The sequence below is a fragment of the Balaenoptera physalus genome (genome assembly GCF_965194825.1).
Source record: "Balaenoptera physalus genome assembly, chromosome: 19".
Classification (NCBI taxonomy): Eukaryota; Metazoa; Chordata; class Mammalia; order Artiodactyla; family Balaenopteridae; genus Balaenoptera; species Balaenoptera physalus.
In genome coordinates, this window is record NC_138900.1 from 6,379,071 (window position 1) to 6,398,510 (window position 19,440).

The 19,440-nt window shown below is 56.0% G+C and overlaps 1 protein-coding gene across 8 annotated transcripts in view; it reads left to right on the forward strand.

The window, feature by feature from the left end:
- The window catches only part of SHANK1 (SH3 and multiple ankyrin repeat domains 1), a 161,217-nt gene that overhangs the window by 135,718 nt on the left and 6,059 nt on the right, over nucleotides 1-19,440 (forward strand). For 7 of the 8 annotated variants that reach the window (XR_014256833.1, XR_014256834.1, XR_014256835.1 and 4 more), the window contains 8 exons: nucleotides 6,640-6,722; nucleotides 6,933-7,057; nucleotides 7,631-7,766; nucleotides 8,052-8,132; nucleotides 8,695-8,718; nucleotides 8,949-9,017; nucleotides 9,479-9,597; nucleotides 17,751-17,847. Coding sequence is in view for 5 of the 8 variants with exons in the window: in XM_082437926.1 (XP_082294052.1) it covers nucleotides 6,640-6,722; nucleotides 6,933-7,057; nucleotides 7,631-7,766; nucleotides 8,052-8,132; nucleotides 8,695-8,718; nucleotides 8,949-9,017; nucleotides 9,479-9,597; nucleotides 17,751-17,847 (734 nt within the window). In the remaining 3 variants the exon portion in view is untranslated. The remainder of the gene's footprint in view (nucleotides 1-6,639; nucleotides 6,723-6,932; nucleotides 7,058-7,630; nucleotides 7,767-8,051; nucleotides 8,133-8,694; nucleotides 8,719-8,948; nucleotides 9,018-9,478; nucleotides 9,598-17,750; nucleotides 17,848-19,440) is intronic. The other variant, XM_082437927.1, reaches the window with a different exon arrangement.

Sequence of the window (19,440 nt, forward strand, 5' to 3'; positions counted from 1 at the left end):
TTTGGTTTGGGGGTCACTTGCTCTACAGCTGGATGGGGGTGGTCCCTCTGGCCCTCAGCTACTTCCTTCTCCTCTCTCTAGCTCTGTCTCGTCGAGGGCATTTTCTTCCCTCTCCTCCACTCCTTGTGCCCGCTTGGCATGTGCTGCTGTGTTTGCGGCGTGTCTGAGCTTCTCCTTCTCCTGCCCCCCCCCTGCTCTCCGCCCCCCTGTCTGGGGTGCCCTGGCCTGTGTTGTGACCCCGCATCCCAGCTGGAGCTGTACCGTCCTCCTAGGCTGTGCTGCCCTCTCTCCTCTCCCTGGGGGTCTGCGGCTCTCGTGTGAGCCGTGGAGAGTGATGTCCCTCCGCCTGGACTTCTTTGGGGGGAGGGGTGTCTCTCGCTGCTCTGGCGCCCAGTCTGAACGTCCTGGCCTTCCCTTTCCGGCCCTTCCAGACTGTGTTGGGGTGCGCTGTGTGTCTGTCTGCGGGGGGGGGGCTGTGTGTCCCCTCCTGGGGTCTCTCTCACCGTGTTGTCCCTGCTTGGGAAGTGGGGCTTGGTCCGCGCGTCCCTGCACGCGGTTGCGAGGCATCTTGTGTGATGTTGTGCGTCCCTCTCCCCCCTCTCCCTCTCTCTGCACCTGCGCGGGAGGGCTCTGGAGGGGGGAGGGGGGGTTAAGGGGGAGGGCCAGACCGGAAGTGCCTCCCCTTCTCCTCCCCCCCGCGCCTCGCCCCTCCCCCTTCTCCCGCCAAGGGGGCCCCCACGTTCCCCTCCCCCCTGTCCGGCCCCCTCCACCGCCCGGCGCAGGACGGCAAGGGGTTAAGCCTCGCGCCCGCCGCCCGCCTCCGGAGCTGTCCGCGGTGCTGAAGCCGGCGCCGTCCGTCCTCTCGCTCCCGCCGCGGCCCGACCCCGCGCCCCGCGCCCCCGCGCCCCCCGGCATGTGAGCCCCCGGCCCTGCCCTCCCTCCCGCGGGAGGGTGCGCGCCCCCTCCCCCTCCCCCCTCCCGGCGCGGGTCAGCATGAGGCGGGGCCTGGGGGCCCGGACACGGGGGTTCGGCCGAGCGGGGACGGGGACGCGGCGGCGGCGGCGGCGGCGGGGGCGGCCGGCACCGGGACCGGGGCCGGGGCCGGGGCCGCGGCGGCGATGGCTTTGTCTGCGGGCGGCGGCGCCGGGGGTCTCGGGGGCCGCCCCGGTGGGGGCTCCCTGCCGCAGCCGCCCCCCGCGCTCTCCTCCAGCTGGCCGGCCCTGGGGCCCCGGCGGCGCAGCGTCTGGTATATCTACAGGTAACGGAGCGCGCCGCCCCTTTTCTCCGCGGCCCGACCAGGAGGCCCCGGCCCGCTGTGACGACCCTCCCCCAGCCGCTAATCCCCCATCCCTGGGACTCCTCCCCCGCCCCCAAGCCGCCCCGTCCGCCCTTCTGCCCTAACCTCTCAGCACTAAAGCCTTTCCGGACTCCTCATCTCTACCCTTCTTTTTCTCATCCGCCTCCCGGGCCTCTCTCCCCGAGCACCTCGCAACACACACACACGCGCACACACACGCGCACACACACGCGCACACACACGCGCACACACACGCGCTCTCCAGGCCCCTCGCAGGCCCTTCCAGGCCCCCTTCAGCTCTTCCTCCAAGACCTCCCTCCAAGGGAGGCCCTCCAAACGGACTCCACTCCGGGTTTCGGGCCCCACTTGTCCTTTCTGCCACCCTTAGCGCCCCCATTCTGGAGCCCTCCGCTCAGGCGCCTACACCCCAGGCCCGCGTTTCTCTGATTCCTGTATCCCCACACCCCTTCAAGGAGTTGGCAAGTCCCCCCATTCATACCCCTCTCTCCCATTCACAGTCATTTCCCCCCCCATCACACACGCATCCCGCCCCCGGCCTCCCCTCCCCTCCCTTCCTCTTTTTCCGCTGCGTGTCACTGTGAGACTGTGCGTGTGTCCCTGTGGCTGTGTTGGTGTGCGTGCGTGTGTGGCTGCCTGCAGCCGTGTGTGTGTGTGTGTGTGTGTGGCTGCCTGCAGCCGTGTGTGTGTGTGTGTGCGTGTGTGGCTGCCTGCAGCCCTGTGTGTGTGTGCGCGTGCGTGTGTGTGCGTGCGTGTGTGTGCGCGCGCGTGTGTGTGCGTGTGTGTGTGTGTGTGAGAGAGAGAGAGAAAGAGAGGGATGGAGAGATGGTGGGCTCCCAGCCCACCCCCAACTGTGTCCATCTGGGTGTCCCTGTTTGACGGCGTCTGTCTGTGTGTGTGACTTGGAGCGATAGCGAGGCTCTCTAGGGACTCGTGTGTGTTTGTGTGTGTTTGGGGGGGGGGGGTCTGTCCCAGAGACTGCGGCTATGTTTCCCAACACCCACCCTCCTTTGCCAGGCCTGTCCTCTCCCCGACAGCTCCCCCCCTTCACCAGTGACTCCGTGTGTCTCCATCCCCATGCGCCCCTCTCCCTGCCCCCTGGGGGTCTATGCCTGTGTGGGGCACGTGTGCTGAGACACGGCTGAGCTTCTGCACGGGGAGCTGCATCTGCCTGTGTGTGCCGCTTCTCGGCATGGGAGGGGGCTGGCCTCCCCGCGTGGGGGCCTGTGTGCAGGCCCTGGGGAGGCCGGTGGAGATGGGTACGCGGGGAGCGGCTGAGTACCAGAGGGGGGCGCTATGTACAGCAGCAGGCTCTGGGCTGTGGGATGCTGGGTGTGTGAGAGGGACCTTCGGGGTGGGGGTGGAGGGAGTCGATGCTGCCGCAGTCTCTGTGTGTGGGATCTGGTGAACAAGAGCTGGCCGCTGAGCTCCAGAGGCCGCTCAGGGTCGCCGAGGCATGGCTTGGGGGAGAGCATTGTGCGCGCTGCTGCAGGGCAGGTAGTCAGCAGTATGCAGCATGAATGGGGTGCTGCGTGGGTAGCGAACACTAGGGCAGGGGTGGGGTTAGAGGGTCTGGGTAGGAGGGTGACAGGATGAGAATGGAACGGCGGTGGCGGGGGGGACACTGAAGTGGGGGGACATGGGGAACACCAGAGCATAGAGCGTGTGTGGAGTGTGCGGAGAAACGGGGTAAGGAGGGAATGCAGGAAATGTGAAGAGAATTTGGGGGTGGGGATTTAGGCAGTTTAGGGAGAGCACAGACAGAGGATGCAGGGAATGTAAATGAAATGCAGCTGCAAGCAAAAGGAGGCGGAAGGAAGGGTGTGTGATGAAGTGAATTGAGGATGCAAAAGTAGGAGGAGGTTTCCACGGATGAGAATGGAAAGGGGGGGACTGGGGAGTATGAAAGAAACCTAGGATGCTGTAGGGGCCACAGTGCAGGTTCTGTAGACAGGCTCGAGAGGATGTGGGAGGGAGGAGGGCAAAGGAGGGGGAGAGGTGGCCTGAGAGGGGTGAGGAGGTCACAGAAATCAATGGAAGACACTTTGGGAAAGAGGATGTGGGGTGTGTGAGGGCAAAATGGGAGGTGAAGGGAGGACCCCGTGGGGTGTGATGAGGGCTTGCGGAAGTGAGGGCTGATGGGGGGTGGGTTAGGGTCCTGTGGAGCTTTCAGATGATTTGGAGGAGGGGGGATCGGGGTGCAGAGTGAGGAGGGGGCATACACAGGAGTGGGGGAGAAGGAGTACAGAGTTGCAGGAAGCTGTGAGGGCAAGAGGGCCATTAGACAGCTCAAGAAGAATGTGGTGGATGAGAGAGATGCCACACAGAGCTGGGATTTGTGTGAGAAATTCGTGGGAAGGAGAGAGGCATATGCCCAGGATGGGGAGACTTGAGAGGGAGGGACAGAGGGGGTGCTTCGACGGTCCAGGGGTGTTTGGATATTATTGGGGTATATGGGTGGCCTGCGGGGAATTAAAATCTTGGCTTTGACATTTTTCTGGCGGTGTGATCTTGAGCAAGTTATTTCTCGGTGCCTCAGTTTCCTCATCTATAAAACGCGAATGATAGCAGTCAACCCCTCCCAGGGGTGTTGTAAGGACTGAGTGAATAAATAAATGTAAAGTGCTTGGAACGCCATCTGGCATTCAGCAATGGTTCAATAGATGTTACTCCTTGTTTTGTTACTGGCATAGCCTGGGATAAATTTCAGGCACGGGGGGGGGGCACGTGCATGGTGAATTTGGGACAGATGTCTTTGTGCTGGGGTGTTTGGGTGTAGTGGAGTGGAGGATATTACTACTGAGTTACCCAGGTATTTTCTGGGGCATTGTTGAAGACTTTTGTTCGCTGTGTGAACTCAGGCAAGTTTCTTAACCTTTCTGTGCTTCCGTTTCCTCACTTGTAAAGTGGAAATGGTACCCACACCTACCTGGGGGCTGACTGTGGGAGACAATTAAGTCATTTACCCATGAGGGGTTTCAAATACTGCCTCGCACATATCAAGTGCTTCTTCTTGGCATCTAAAGGATATGGGAGTTTTGTTGAATTGTATCGGGGGATGGGATGTTTGGGGAAGGCTTATGTATGAAGTGTGAGGAGAATGTGTGGGTGAGAGATTCCAGGGGCAGGGGGAAATTGGGGGGAAAGTAGGGGTTTGTGGCATGCATGAAGACAAGTGAAACTTCTGTAAATGAGGAATAAAGGGGATCTGAATAGCATTACTGGCCACTGGGGGGTGGGGCCCTGGAGATCTGGAAGGGCTATGGGGGTAGCAAGGATATGAGGGCTCAAAGGAGCATGTCAGGTTACGCCGTGGGCACAGAGGTGGGGACAAGGATGCCACAGAGTTCATGGTCAGGAGCCGGCAGCTCTGACTTCTCAACCAATTTCTGTCAGCCCTGTACACTCGCTCTTGGTGCCTTCTTTGCCTCTTTCCTCCCCTCCCCTCCCCTCCCCCATCCCTTTCAACCCCTTCCCTCCTTCTCTTCCAACATCCCCTCTACCCAGCTACAAAGGTGGCCGGTCCCTGGGTTGAATATAAGGTCAGGAAGACATAGCGGGTATGGTGTAGACGTGTTTATGGGACCATCGTGAACTTTGAGCAAGGGCCGTGGCGGGCTGTGTCTACACGCGCATGCCTGCTGTTGGGCCCACCAGATTATAATAAGGAGGGTGGGAGCAGGGACGTCCCTACGGTACAAATGCCTGGATTTGACAGTGGACGTCCTGGGGGGTCGTGGGAGTATCCGGCGTGCTTGTGTGTGTGGAGGGAGGGTGGCACCGAAATACAGCAGGAGCACCTTAAGTGTTATTGGCGTGTGCTGGTTTGTGCTCAGGGGGCGTGTTATGGGAACAGACTGAGATCAAAGCGAAGGGGAGTTATTACTGGAGCATACTGGGGTGTGTCGGGGTGTTACTGAAATATACTGGAGTATTCGTGGAGGGCTGTTTTGTCAGATCTCTGGGGGCAGGTAATTGGAGTGCGCAGGGAGCATGCTTGGCTATTATTGGAGTGTGCTAGGGCCCGTGGGTATTACTGGGGTACGATGAGGGGGTCTGTGTGTGTGCTGGGCCGGGTTTCTGACCTGACTGCAGGATGCTTTGGATGCAGCAAGGCACGTGTCCTGGTGGCTCTGGGGTGGGGTGACTGTGGGTATTCTGAGGAGCCTGGAGCCGGGGTGTCTGGGTATTCCTGCTGTATACTGGGGTGCCCGGAATGGAATGGATGTGTAATCCTGATGTACACAGTGGTGACGTCTAGGCTTTGGGGCTGTTATCTGAGTGAGCCCCGGGCGGCTGTTGAGATACACGGAATAGGTTTGAGTTTAACTGAACTTTGCCGGGTATGTGAGCCTTGCCTAAATGTGCTGGTGGGCTTTGGTGGCCTTACTGGGGACCATCCACGTATTCACACGCAGTTCGCATTTTGCTAGAATCTACCGACAGCATGAAGGAGATACATTTGAGATATACCGGGAAATAGATGTCAGCGCTGTCCGCTAGAATTTTCTGCGGCGATGGAGATGTTATGTATCTGTGCTGTCCAGCGTGGTAGCCACTAGCCGCATGTGGCTGCCAGGCACTTGGAAACGTGGCTACTGGGACTGAGGAACTGAATTTTTCGATTTAATTTTTAATTAATTTGCATATAAATAGACACAGGCCGCTAGTGGCCACCATATTGGACAATGCTGAATAAGCAATGTTACAATATGTGTGGGGACCTGGGGAGTAGTTACTGTAGCATATATATAGTCAAGGAGTTGGGAGAGGTATTATCCAAGTGCATGTGTCCTCTAGACCAAAAGACTTGACCGAAGACAGCGAATGAATTCTATTGCGCATGTGCTACGGTACCCAGCACTGTGCCGAATACTATACATACTATATATATAGGGAACTTCCACAGCGACCCCATCAGGTGCAGCCTGTTATTGTTGCGCATTATAGATGAGGAAACTGAGGCGCCAAAGGTTAAAGTCGTGGGCTCAAGGTCACAGGCAGGAAGTGGCTAGCAGGGACTCCAGCCAGGCTGTCTGGTGATCTGGCAGTTTAGCCCTCCACTCCCCACACTGTGCTTTGCTGAATGGATGGGTGGATGGATGCACCGATGGATGAATGAGGAAAGACTGAGTGGGAGAGCGAGCTCTCTGGGCTCTGAGGGGGAGGCTTGTCAGGGCTGCTGCGAGCATACACATGTGGAGTGGGTGAGGAAACTCCTCGGAGGGGGGATGACTCGTTCTGGAGCTTGGGCTCAGGTCACCAGGTGGCTGGTGGGGCACGGGCTCTGGGTCTCATGAGCCCTTTTCCACCCTCCCCACCAGTGATTACATCATCAAGGAGAAGACAGTTCTGCTGCAGAAGAAGGACAGTGAGGGGTTTGGGTTCGTGCTCCGGGGGGCCAAGGGTGAGTGCCGGCCGGGGAGGGCACGGGAGAAGGGCCCTCTGACCCAGGGGGAAGGACAGGGAAAGGGACCCCAGCCTGCCCACCACCCCACCCCAGGGTGCTGGTCCCTCAGCTACGGTGAGGCCTCCGTGACTTGGGTCTGAGCCCCATCCCCTGCTCGGCCTCTCCACCCCCTCCCCTCCGACCCCGCCGGCTCCTCCCCATCTGCAGCGCAGACCCCCATCGAGGAGTTCACCCCCACCCCGGCCTTCCCGGCGCTGCAGTATCTGGAGTCGGTGGACGAGGGGGGCGTGGCATGGCGAGCCGGACTGCGGATGGGAGACTTCCTCATTGAGGTGAGCCCCAAAGGCCTCTCCGAAGACCCTACCCCTGGCCCACCTTCCACAGACACCGCGCTCTCCTCTGGGCCCCTAGCAACAAATCCTCAGACCCTTCGTGATCTATGCCAGGATGCGGCTGCCCAAATCCAGATTCTCCTTTGGCACCAAAGCTTCCCAAACCCCGCCCCCTCCCCCCCCCCCGCCCCCCGCAGCCAGCCTCTGCTTCTTCAGTGATTCAATCTGAAAGCGTTTCTGAAGTATCTCAGATGACAGAGCTGCCCCCCGGGGCACGCGCTTGCACACATACACACACACACACACACACACACACACAGTGCTGGAGGGCAAGGAGGGAGAGAGAGGCAAATAGGGTGGGCCCAGCCCCTTCCCCAACCCTGAGGCCAGGAGAGTTACAGGAACGGCGAGTTGGGGGCTTGCAAGGCAGAGGAGGGTCAAGGGGAGAGAAGAGTGACCGCCAGTGCCACATACAGGGCAAGGCAGGAGGAGGCCACTTCGATGGGGACCCTGAAGTGGAAAGCATCCCTCCCCTCACCTACTGGATGTGCTCTGGGGGTGTCTGTGCCACAGGTGAACGGGCAGAATGTGGTGAAGGTCGGCCACCGGCAGGTGGTGAACATGATCCGCCAAGGGGGCAACACGCTGATGGTCAAGGTGGTGATGGTCACCCGGCACCCGGACATGGATGAGGCTCTTCAGAAGAAAGGTGCTCCTCTCCCCACGTGTGTGGCCGGGCCCGGGTCCCCCACTGCTGCTAGACTACAATCCTCAGGAGCCCGAATGGCCCAATGGCCCCTACCACCACCATCAGCCTTCCCTCCCCCAAGGCTGCTTGTGCATGACCCTCTGGAGAGGAACTGAGTGAGGGCTCAGCATGCGGATGGCATCTCTCCTCCGAGCTCTGGGAGCGCCGCGTGGTGAACGGTGGGGGGGGGAAGGTCATGGGCTTTCTTTCCGTGGTACTGATGCCTGACCCCGCTCATTTTTGCAGCACCGCCGCAGGCTAAGCGGCTCCCGCCCCCAACCATCTCCCTGCGTTCCAAGTCTATGACCTCAGAGCTGGAGGAGATGGGTGAGCTTGCGGGGCTGCTGGGGCCCAGGTGCTGCGGAGGGAAAGGGGCAGAGGGAGGCGGGACCATCCCTGGAGTTTGTTAGTGTTGTTAGTGACCAGGGGTCCTCGTCCTGATCCCGTCCCCCGGTCCATGGGTCAGACTCTCTCTGGCCTGCGTGTGTGTCGCTGGGAAAGGGCGTCTGACAGTCGACTTTCCTTCGTCCTCTTACATCTGTTTCTCTGTCGGGGTCTCTCTCTGCGTCCGTACGTTCCTCTCTGCGGGTCCCTGTTTCCTTTCTAGCCCCTCTCCCTCTGTCCCACCTCAACCCCACCGCCATTCTCCATCTCCCCCTCCACCAGCTCCCCTCACTCCCACTAACAGAAAGGAAGGCGAGCCCCTCCCTCCAGACGGGGCCGAGTGGACCTGGGGGGTCCTGTTTCCCCTGCCGGGGGCGGATCAGGCCGCTAGCTGACCGCCCTCACCCCAGGGCCCTGAGGGAGGCGGGCGTTCCAGAAAGGGGGCCCCTCGCCTCCCCCTGAAGTCCTAACTCTTGGCTCCTCTACTGCCTCTCCCCCGGGCTAGTCTCGCCCTGGAAGAAGAAGAGTGGTGAGTGGGCACAGGACTGGCGGGAGGGCCCCCGTCCCCACCCCGCCGGCGGACTCGCCCCTCCCCCGCCCCGGCCCCTCACTGCCCCACTCGCGCTTGCGCACGCACGCCGGCCACGCACGCCGGCCACGCACGCCGGCCACGCACGCCGGCCACGCACGCCGGCCGAGCCCGCTCCGCCCCGCCCTCCGGGGGCGCCCCTCGGCCTCATCCGCACCCTTTGCCCACAGAGTACGAGCAGCAACCTGCGCCGGTGCCCAGCATGGAGAAAAAGCGGACCGTGTATCAGATGGCTCTCAGTAAGATGGCCCGGCCCTGCTCCCTGGGCTGCCCAGGGCCCCGACCCCACAGCCCCCGGGGTGCGGCATCCGCTCCATCCCTCTCCAGGCCCGCGCCCCCTTCAGCCACCCCCCCACCCCCGCCCTGATCACCTTCACGCCTCAACTTGTCCCCAGCCCTCAAGTCTGAGTTCCCACCTCTGTTTTGAGCCTCTCCCCACTACTTTCTGCCTCCCTTCCACCCTCCCTCACACGATGGCTGTCCTATTCACCGCCCTCACCCCTTCCCATCGCTGGGTCCTGCCTGCGGGGCTGGAGACTGTGTCTTCAAGCAGGGCCATCGGGCCACCGGGAGGGAGACAAGGGTGCCCTTTTCTGGTTCACACAAGACACTGAATGGGCTCCCGGCAGCTCTGTCTCTGCGCCAGGCCAAAGCAAACTTCATTTCTCTGGCTCTCCGTCCCTCTTCCGCCTCCCCCTAGACAAACTGGATGAAATTTTGGCGGCAGCTCAGCAGACCATCAGTGCAAGTGAGAGTCCTGGGCCTGGTGGCCTCGCGTCCCTGGGCAAACACCGACCCAAAGGCTTCTTTGCCACTGAGGTAGGCAGCCTGGTCTGCGGAACTGGGCTCTTGGGGGGAAGGAAGCTTGAGGGATGCACAGGGCAACTTGGAGCCTTTACCTCTCTCCTTGCAAATCCTTCCTGACTCCCCCGTGTTTAATGCCCATCCTACGGGGCACCGCGACTCCTGGGGTTCCCTCCTTTCTCCCCACTCTGGGCCTCCCCTTTCCTCTCGGCCCATCCTCTTCCTCCTTGTCCCCCCAGATCCCATCTCTCTCACCTCCCTCCACTCTCCATCCTGACTCCTCATGTGCTGCCTCTCTTGCCCAACTCTTTCTGTTCATCTCCATCCCACCTCAAGGGTCTCAGGGAAGGTAAAACGATGTCATGGATGGCACTCCCTGGCCCAGGCACAGCACATAATAATAGGTGCTCAACAAGTGGTAGTTATTAAAATATTAATTATCATCTCTGTCTGCGCTCTGCCTACTAACCTATAGTGGGTGTTGATCACATTTCTGACACGACGTTTTTACGTGACTTATCTCATTCGTTCCTTGGAATCATCCTGTGAGGTACACTCGGTTGTGATACAGAAGGGAAACTGAGGCACAGAGAGGGAGCCAGGATTTCAACCCCAGGCAGTCAGGCAACTGGATCCGTGATCCAGCCACGGCCCTGGCTCTTCGGGTGGGGACCTGCTGGTCCCTTCCTGGCTGCCCTCGTCACTGGACTGTGCCCCTTCATGGGGACACATCCCCCACCAGCCCTGCCAGCGCTTCCCCCCCTCCACCCTCCAGAGGCCACACGGGGCCCTACCTCTGTCTCAGCACTTCCTTCTTCTCTGCCCAGGCCCTGCCCTCTGACCCCACCCTCTGACTCCCTCCTTTTACAGGCCACACCCACCACTGGTGACCAAGGGACCACTGACTCTAAAACTGGGTGCTTTGACTTTTGCGGGACCATGGACCCCTTTGGCAGGCTGGCATAGTCCTCATAATAATGCTTATAAATGCATAAAATAAAACATAATCTGTAAGGGTCAAGAACAGTACATAACCATGGGGAGTGACAATGGAAGGGTGTAGCCCCGAGGGCAGTGCAAGCCTGAGCAAAGAGTTCAGCTCTTGTGAGTGGATGAAGTTAGGTTACAAGTCCCTTGAACCAAAAATAGAATTTAAAAAACTACATAAGGTAACAAAAGAAGTCAGTTACACCGAAATACAGTTATCAAAATATTTTTTGAAAGCAAAATTTGAGATATAGTAATGTCGGTGCCTTTTCTTCGCCGCGGTAGCCAGAAAGATCTGGTGGTGGATCTTGACTACTCTAATTTCGAAGTCCTAAGAAGCATAAACACTATTTAGAGAAATCTGCAGCCTCTGCAATGAAGGATACAGAAATACCTGTGATTTCTGTTGGGGATACAGTCACAGGTTTTGCTAAGACTGACGTGGGCTGTTGCCTACATCCTTAATTGAGAAAATGTTGTGTTTTAGTTGGAGAATAATGAAAATAAAGATGTAGGGTTTTTTTCCCCATCCAAGTAAGCGTGCAGGGCCCCCCCCCCCGAAATCTATCCATAGCCCTCTTAAGGGCTCAACCACCTATTCTAGAAGGCCTAGTACTTTTTTAAAATATTTATTTATTTATTGGCTGTGTTGGGTCTTTGTTGCTGCACGCAGGCTTTCTTTGGTTCCGTCGAGCGGGGGCTACTCTTCGTTGCGGTGCGCGGGCTTCTCGTTGCGGTGGCTTCTCTTGTTGCGGAGTGCGGGCTCTAGGCATGCAGGCTTCAGTAGTTGTGGCTCGCGGACTCAGTAGCTGTGGCTTGCGGGCTCTAGAGCGCAGGCTCAGTAGTTGTGGCACACGGGCTTAGTTGCTCCACGGCATGTGGGATCTTCCCAGACCAGGGCTCGAACCCATGTCCCCTGCATTGGCAGGCAGATTCTTAACCACTGCACCACCAGGGAAGCCCCCTAGTACTTTTACAAGAGCCAAATGCAGGTGGCAAATTTTGTATCGAGACTCCTAGAATTTCTCCCAGATTTAGAGGCAGAGGGTCCTTGGCCACTTCTCAGGGCTCGGCAGAGGGCCTTGCATGCAGGAGCCCTCACGCCCGTCCTTGGCTTTGCGAGGAATTTGAAATCTCTGGGCCTATTAGGGTCATCTTCCGTGCCCACCCCCCCCACCCCCAGGGTAAGTGTAAGGATCAAAAGTCCATAGGTAAGGGGGAGGGATAAATTCAGAGTTTGGGATTAGCAGATACACACTACTGTATATAAAATAGATAAACAACAAGGACCTACTGTATAGCACAGGAAACTATATTCAATATCTTGTAATAACCTATGATGTAAAAGAACCAGAAAAACTGAATCACTTTGCTGTACACCTTAAACTAACGCAACATTGTAAATCAACTATACTCCAATATATAAAAAAAAAAAAGTCCTGTCCAAAAAAAAGAAGGTATATGGGCAGTAGACCCAGGCAAACCTGCCTTCACAGCCTGACCCCCTCTAACTTACTATGTCACTTGGCCCACGCTTTTTAATTTCTCTGTGCCTCAGTTTCCTGTTCTGTAAAATAGGGGTAAAGCCAATCTTGCTGGTTCTTAGGAGGACTGAATGAGATCAGCTTCTAGCACAGGGGCTCTCAAGGGATGGTGAGCCTCCCCAAGCCATAAAATAACAAACTGCAGACCCTACTGTGACCCCCGCATGTGCCCCAGAGACCCCACAACAACCTTCCAGGCTCGGTACGGAGTCTCTAGTAACAGATTAGGGCCAGTCCTGTTTTCATTTATTCAACAAATGCATGGAGTACCCACCAAGTGCCAGGTTGCCAGGGTGCCAGCCCCTCCCTGCGTGAACCTCCATTACAGGACAGACAAGATCCTGGCTCCAAAGACACCCCTAGGTGGACCCAGACACCGGCCAATAATATAACCAGCTGCCCGCCTGCCCCCATCTCCTAGAAATGAAACACCTGAGGTCTTCATGGGGCCTCCCTTTCCTCTGGATCCTGGAGGCCAGTGGTCATTTCCCCTTTTCTTCTCCCTCCTGGGGTCTGTCCCTGGGCCTCCCCCAAGCCCTCCCTCTCATGTTGCGGGCTCTCTCTGCCCCCATCTCTGCCTCCACCTCCCACCAGCCACCCTGATCTTAACCCCTGAGTCAACACAGGGACCCCTCTGCGACCTTCCTGCATCTCCGTGCCTCTCTCAGTGGGTGGTCTTGTTCTCATCGGGGTCTCCATCTCCCATCTGTTTCGACTTCTCTCCCCTCTTCACTCTCCCACTTGGACTCCGCTGCACCTAAACCAGGGGGCAAGCAGGCAGTGTGGAAGCCCAATGTGGCCCCCCAGGCTCCTTTTAACGGGCCGGCACCACAGTGGACAGAGCAAAAGATTGTGCAAGACGCCACTGTTTAAAAACTTAAGGATGGAGAGATTTCAACCCTCCCTGAAAAACACACCTCTGCGTAAAACCTAAGGGGGGCTGGGAGGACCCACTGCACCAACAGTGGGTGTGCAGACCCCAGGCAGATCCGCTGAAGGTCAAGGCCCCTCTTGGGCTCTGTCTCCTCCTAGGGCTCTGCAGTTCATCTGTCTGTCCTCCCCTCTGCGTGGCTTTGGTTTTCTTGGCTACTGTCTGTTACCTGGTGACTGACCGCCCTTGGTGGGGGGGGTCCCCTGATCCCCACCGCCCACATCTTGGTCTGGGTGGTCTGGGTTCCGGTTTCAGCCATTCTCTGGACTCAGTTTCTCCCTCTGGTTATTTTTACCATATCATCTTGGTTGCATCCTCTGCCTCTTCCCCTCCCGGGGCATGTCTGGACCTCCTGGCTGCATGTCTTTCCCTCCTAAGGTAGCTCTGGCCCTCTCCATGGCAGAATCTCTCAGGACTGCCTTTTTCTCCCTGCCTTGCTGGGTCCCTCTTTCTTCCCATGGCTGTCTCATGTCCCCTCCTGTCTCTCCCCGACACCTCTGGAGCCCCATCTCTGCCTCTGTCTCCCCACCTCTGTCTTTGTCTTGCTCTGTCTCTCCATCTGTCTCCCCCTCCGATCTCTTCCCCCTCACCCCTTTCAGGGGCTGGCTCCCTAACGCGAATTTCCCAGCCCATCTTCAGCCTCTAGCCTGTGCACAGCACCAGGTCACACTCTGCCATGGAGGCACGCGACCCACAAGGTGGCACAGGAGGAGGGCGGGACCTCTGGTCAACTCGCTGGGGAGGAGTCTGCCCGGCAGTCGGTGACGTCACACACCTGGCACACTCTGATTGGCTGCCCCCTCTGCGCGGGAGATAGTGCTCCCCGTTTGTTGAGGGAGGTCAGCCTGTCTCACCTTGAGTCCGTCCACCCCTCAGGCAGTCACTCCTAGCCTCCTCAGACGCTATTATGGCTCCTCTGTCAGTCAGACATCTCCTCTGCCGCTATGATCCCTCTTGTGCCAAGCTAACCCATTATTTGATCCCTCTTTTTCCACTTAGAAGGTCTTCTGCCAGTGTGCCAATCTGATGCCTCTCCCTTGAGTCTGGACCCTCTTCAGCTAGGGGAACCCTTCCTCTATCACTGTAACCCTTCCCCCGTTATTCGGTCCCCTCCCCTGTCACTCTGACCCCTCCCCTGTCACTGTGATCCTTCCCCATCACTCTCTCAAAGGAACAGGACTAGGGTTACGTCCTCGGGGTGCTCCCCCCATTTTGTCAAGGTGTCCTTCATTCTACAAATATTTATTGAGCAACTACTATGTGCTGGACCTGCTGCTCGGCCCTGGGAGTATAGGAGGGAACCAGCCAAACAAAGTTACCTCCCTTAGAGAATTGACACTGGCGGGGGAGTGGGGGTATTTTGCAGAATTGGGATCTGCTGTATATAAGAGAAACCCCCAAATAACAGTGGCTTGAACAAACAAATGCTTGTATCTCTGTCGTCTTGAACAAGTCTGGAGTAGGGAGTCTGAGGCAGGTGTGGTAGCCTCCATGGTCTTGAAGACCTAGGATCCTCCTCACCCTAGCCACAAAGTCACCTCATGGTCCAAGAGGCTGCTGGAGCTCCAGCTGTTGCACCAGCATTCCAGGCAGCAGGAACAAGGAAGAGTGAAAAGGCAGAAGTGCAAAGGAGGGCACATTGTTGCTTCTTGGGTTACCTCTGATGAGACTTCCCAGAAGTAACACACAACACTTCCACTTATGCATCTGGGCCAGCCTTAGTTCCATGACCACACCTAGCCACAAGGGAGGCTGGGAAATGTAGTCTCTCAATAGGTGCCAAATAAGATTGGGGTTTTCTTATCAAAGAAGAAGAGTAGAATGGGTACTGGGTAGGCTGCATGCCCAGGGGGACAGACAATAAACAAGTAAGCAAATAATTATAATAACTCTAACCTAGGATAGGTGGAGGAAATTATGATGCAGAGTAATAGAAGGAAGGCTTTCCAGGGAGGAGACATCTGAAACTACCAGATCCCACCCAATGTCACCCTGCTACCACCTGTCTGATGTCAACTCCCACCCCTCAGCCCTTGGCTCACCCACTCCAGACACACTGGCTTCCTAACTATTCCTTGAACACAGCAGGCTCAGTCCCACCTCAGGACCTTTGCACTTGCTGCTCCTTCTGCCTGGAATACTCTTCCCCTGGATACATCCCTGGCTCCTTCCTTCAGGAGTTTGCTCAGGTTGTACCCTCTCAGCGGGGTCTTCTTGACTGCCTTATTTTAAATTATAATCTCCCTCTCTTCTGTCGCTTACCTCCATCTGACCCACGTCATATTTTACTAATTTGTTTATGGTCTGCCTGCCCTTCATATGGGCAGGGACTTTTGTCTGTTTTGTTTATGGCTGCATCTGCAGCATCTAGAACAGTCCCTGGCATAAATCAGGTGCTCCATAAATATCTGTGGAATGAATGAATGAATGAATGATGCAAACATTCATGCATTTTGCAAATGATGCAAACTGGGACAGAAATAGTCCCAGTCCAAGGTGAGGGCAGTGAGAGGGGTGGCACAGGTGCTACCCCTGTGAAGGTCTAGAGCAACACTGTCTGGTAGAGCTCTCTGTGATGACGGAGATGTTCTCCATCTGCACTGTCCAATATGGCAGCCACCAGCCATGAGTGACGATCGAACACTTGAAATGTGGCCAGTGTGATGGAGGAAGGGAATTTTCAACTTCAGTTTATTTAAATTTATTCAAATTAATTGAAATTTACATCTGAATGGCTAGTGGCCACTGGATTAGGAAGTGCAGGGCTAGAGGAAGGGGGTGGCCAGGCCAGGGTGGGGGCCAGGACGACAAGGAGTTTTCCCCTAACAGAGAGTGGGGAAGGGATTTTCCAGGCAGAGGGAACAGCGGATGCTGAGGCTGTGAGGTGAGAAACAGCACAGGAAATTCAGAGAACGGGGAGTGGTTAGAGCAGGGAGACAGGAGGGGGCACGGTGGGGAGGTGAGGGCAGTTAGGGCCACACCCCAAAAGTGGGGACCCCATCCAAAGAGGCCTTCCTTTCTATGAACTTCTGGTCTCAAAGACGGAGAAGGAAGACACATGGGGCCACCTGGCAGAAGCAGGGGAGTCGGGGCCCCCGAGTGCCTGACATTGGCTTGTTCATTTGACACAAGCTTATAGAACATCAGGCCTGTTTGGGGACTGGGTACCTAGCAGTGAACCAGACTGATAAAGTCACTACCCTCAGGAAGGCTGCATTATGACTTCTGTGGGCCTTAGGCACTTTTGCCTTCATGAGCCCCTCCTTCCTAAAAAAAAAAAACAGTTAAAAATCAATGTTTTATGACTGTGTTGATGCAAAGCTGAATATTATCCAGGCTGAATTATAATTATTTTTCCTTCCTATTTGAAAAGAAATTAAAACATTTCCCCTAAAAGTATTGTGGGCCCTTGACCCTGTTCCCATGGTGCCTGGGATAATGTCTGGTGCCTTCAGGGAGCTGATATTCTCGCCAGGGAGACAGACAGGCAGTAAGCAAGAAGTGAGAGAAATGTCATGAAGAAAACAGGACAGGGAAATGCAGTAGGCAGTGACTGGGAGGGATATTTGAGCAGAGGACATAAAGATGGAAAGGAATCTGTGATGATTAGGAAGAAACCATTGCAGAGAGAAGATCTAGGACTTGTCAGTGTCCTAAAGCAGGGATGAACCTTGGGACACTGCAGGAGCAAGAAAAGGTGGGCGTGGTGGGACCAGAGTGGGAGATATAGGCAAGGGCTAGATCATACACAGTGTCTTAATCACCGTGATTCTTAATCTAAAATCAGAGCCTGAGATAAGGATGCTTGAGACGATTTCCTAAGGGGGAACCTGTAAGGGCATGGGGGAGACAGGATGGGCTGCAGAGAAAGTCAGCAACCCTGGTCCCCACTGGAGTTTGCCTTCAGCCTGATCCCTTGGGGAGCTCGGGAGTGTGAATTGCAGGATGGAGATAATCCCTCCGTAGACCTTCCTGTCAGTTGGCTGCAGGCTGCTCCCAGAAGTGGGGGCACGTAACAGCTTGGGCACGTCAACTCCTTTGGAGGGGGAGTGATTCTTCAGAGCAAGGGGCAGCCAAGTGTTGCAGGCAGGTGACACTCACAGTGGCTGGGGATGGGCACAGCATCCTGGCTGAGGAGATCTGGGTGGGCACAGGCAGTGTCTACCGCAGTGGGCTTTGAAGACCAGACTTGGGAATTCGGATCCCCTCCTAACTGATGTGAGAGGCGACTGTAGGATTTTAAGCAGGGCAACAGCATGACCAGAATTTCTTCTAGAAAGATCCCTCTGACTCTTGCGTGGAAAGCAGACCAGAAAGGGGTGGCGGGACAGGGGTGGCAACCAGGAGACAAGGAAAAGGCTACTGCAGTCATCCAGGCAGACAATGGTGGTAACTTGGACCTGGGCAGCGACAGCAGGGGTGGAGAAAAGTGCCCAGATTAGTGATCGGCTTGGGAAGCAGAGCAGACAGGCTCAGTTGATAATCTGACTTTTTTCCCCTCTCTTTCTCCCCGCTGCTGCTGTCAGGACTCAGAAACCTTTCCCTACCCCAGAATTCCCTTCCATCTCCTTCACACCCCTCTCCCTTCCTGCAGAGGCTGGGGAAGGAATGGAGGATGGCTGTGTGGGGAATGCATGGATTTTCATGCCCTGACTGATTTTTCTCTGCTCTCTTTTCTCTCTCCTCCTCTGACTGCCAACCCAAAGTCAAGCTTTGATCCCCACCACCGCTCCCAGCCAAGTTATGAACGTCCTTCCTACCTGCCTCCAGGACCTGGGCTCATGCTCCGGCAAAAGTCTATTGGTATGTCACCTGCAAGGGTGGGTGTAAGGGATGCCAGTGGGGAAAGGGGAGGCTGGGAGGGTGACAGTTTACGGGGAAAACAAGGCAGCCTGGGAATGTTCTTTCCTTCTTCCATATGTGACCATCAAGTTGGGCAAAGAGCTCAGGCTTTGTTGCTGGGCAAACCTGGGTTTGAATCCTGTCTCTTGTCCGTCCTGGCTGTGTGACCCAGGGCAGGCGGCTTCACGTCTCTGGGCCTAGGGCTCTGCATCTAGAAAATGGGGACATCATTGCCCCTGCCTGGATGCAGTTAAGTCGAACCCACCACAGACTCTGGTTCATTCTCTCTTATACCAGACTCCATCCATTCATTCATTCATTCATTCTACAAATGTTTATTGAGCACTACCATATGCCAGGCTAAACTGCTGGGGATTTGTCAGGGAACAAAACAGACTAAAGGGTCCTGCCCTCAGGGAGCTTACCTTCTAGCTTGGGAAGACAGACAACAGATTATAAGGATAAGAAATAAGAAAATGATATAGTATGTTAGCTGTGTTAAGTGCTATGGAAAAAAATAGGAAAAGAGTAGAATGAGAGAGGTCAGGAGTGCTGGGGGGCAGGTTTGAGCTGAAACTTGGAGATGAAGTGGGGAGTCATGGGGCTATCTGGAAGTAAGGCCTTCCACACAGCAGGAACAGCCAGTGCAAAGGTCCTGAGGTAGGTAAGACTGAGCTGCCATTTGCTAAGAGAGCAGCTTGGGAAGATCGTGGGAGGAGATCAGGAGCTCAATTTGGGGCCTGCTGAGTTTGAGATGCCAGTGAGACATCCAAGTGGATGCAGCATTTGGATATAGAAGCCCGGAGCTCAGGGGCAAGGACTGGGTCCGAGACAAGCATGGGAGTCTTCAGCAGGGAAGCAGTGAATGAAGCCGTGACACTGGTTGAGATAGTCAACGGAGAGTGAGTAGTCAGAGGGGAAAAGGGAATCAAGGACTGAGCCCTGGCAGTTGATAAGTAGGCAAAAGATTCCACTCCTCCAGTTTCCTCCAAGTTGTTTTGCTCTTTGGATCTAGCTTTTCCCCAGCTTCAGTGTCCATAGTCCACCAGTGTGTGTCATTTGCCTAATATCAGTTACCTATACATCTACCTGACATTGCTTACCTATGAATTGGCTCCCTCTTTTAAATATTAGCCTCATCCTAAGCAGTGCTGTGAAATCACAGATTTGATGTGCTAATTCCATTTCTTTTCTGCATGTACATGAAAAGAAATCTATAAGTATGCCCAGAAACACGATATCTCTTCCTGGCTCAAGCCATTTTTGCTCATCCCAAGAGACCGCCAGCATATATCGTGCCTTTGGGCGAATTAGAAAAGGCGCCCCCTCCTGGCCCTGGAAGGAAGTTCAGCTGAATTCCTCCCCGCCACACACACACACACACAGACACACGCACACACCTCTCTTGCTCCCTCTGCCGTTTGCTGTTGTGCAGTGCACAACCTGTATTACTGTATCAAGCGGATTTGGATTTATCACAGCTGGGTAAGCTCTAGACTAACCCACGTTCTTCTTACCATCTACCGGTGTCATTATTATCATTGTAATATTGAA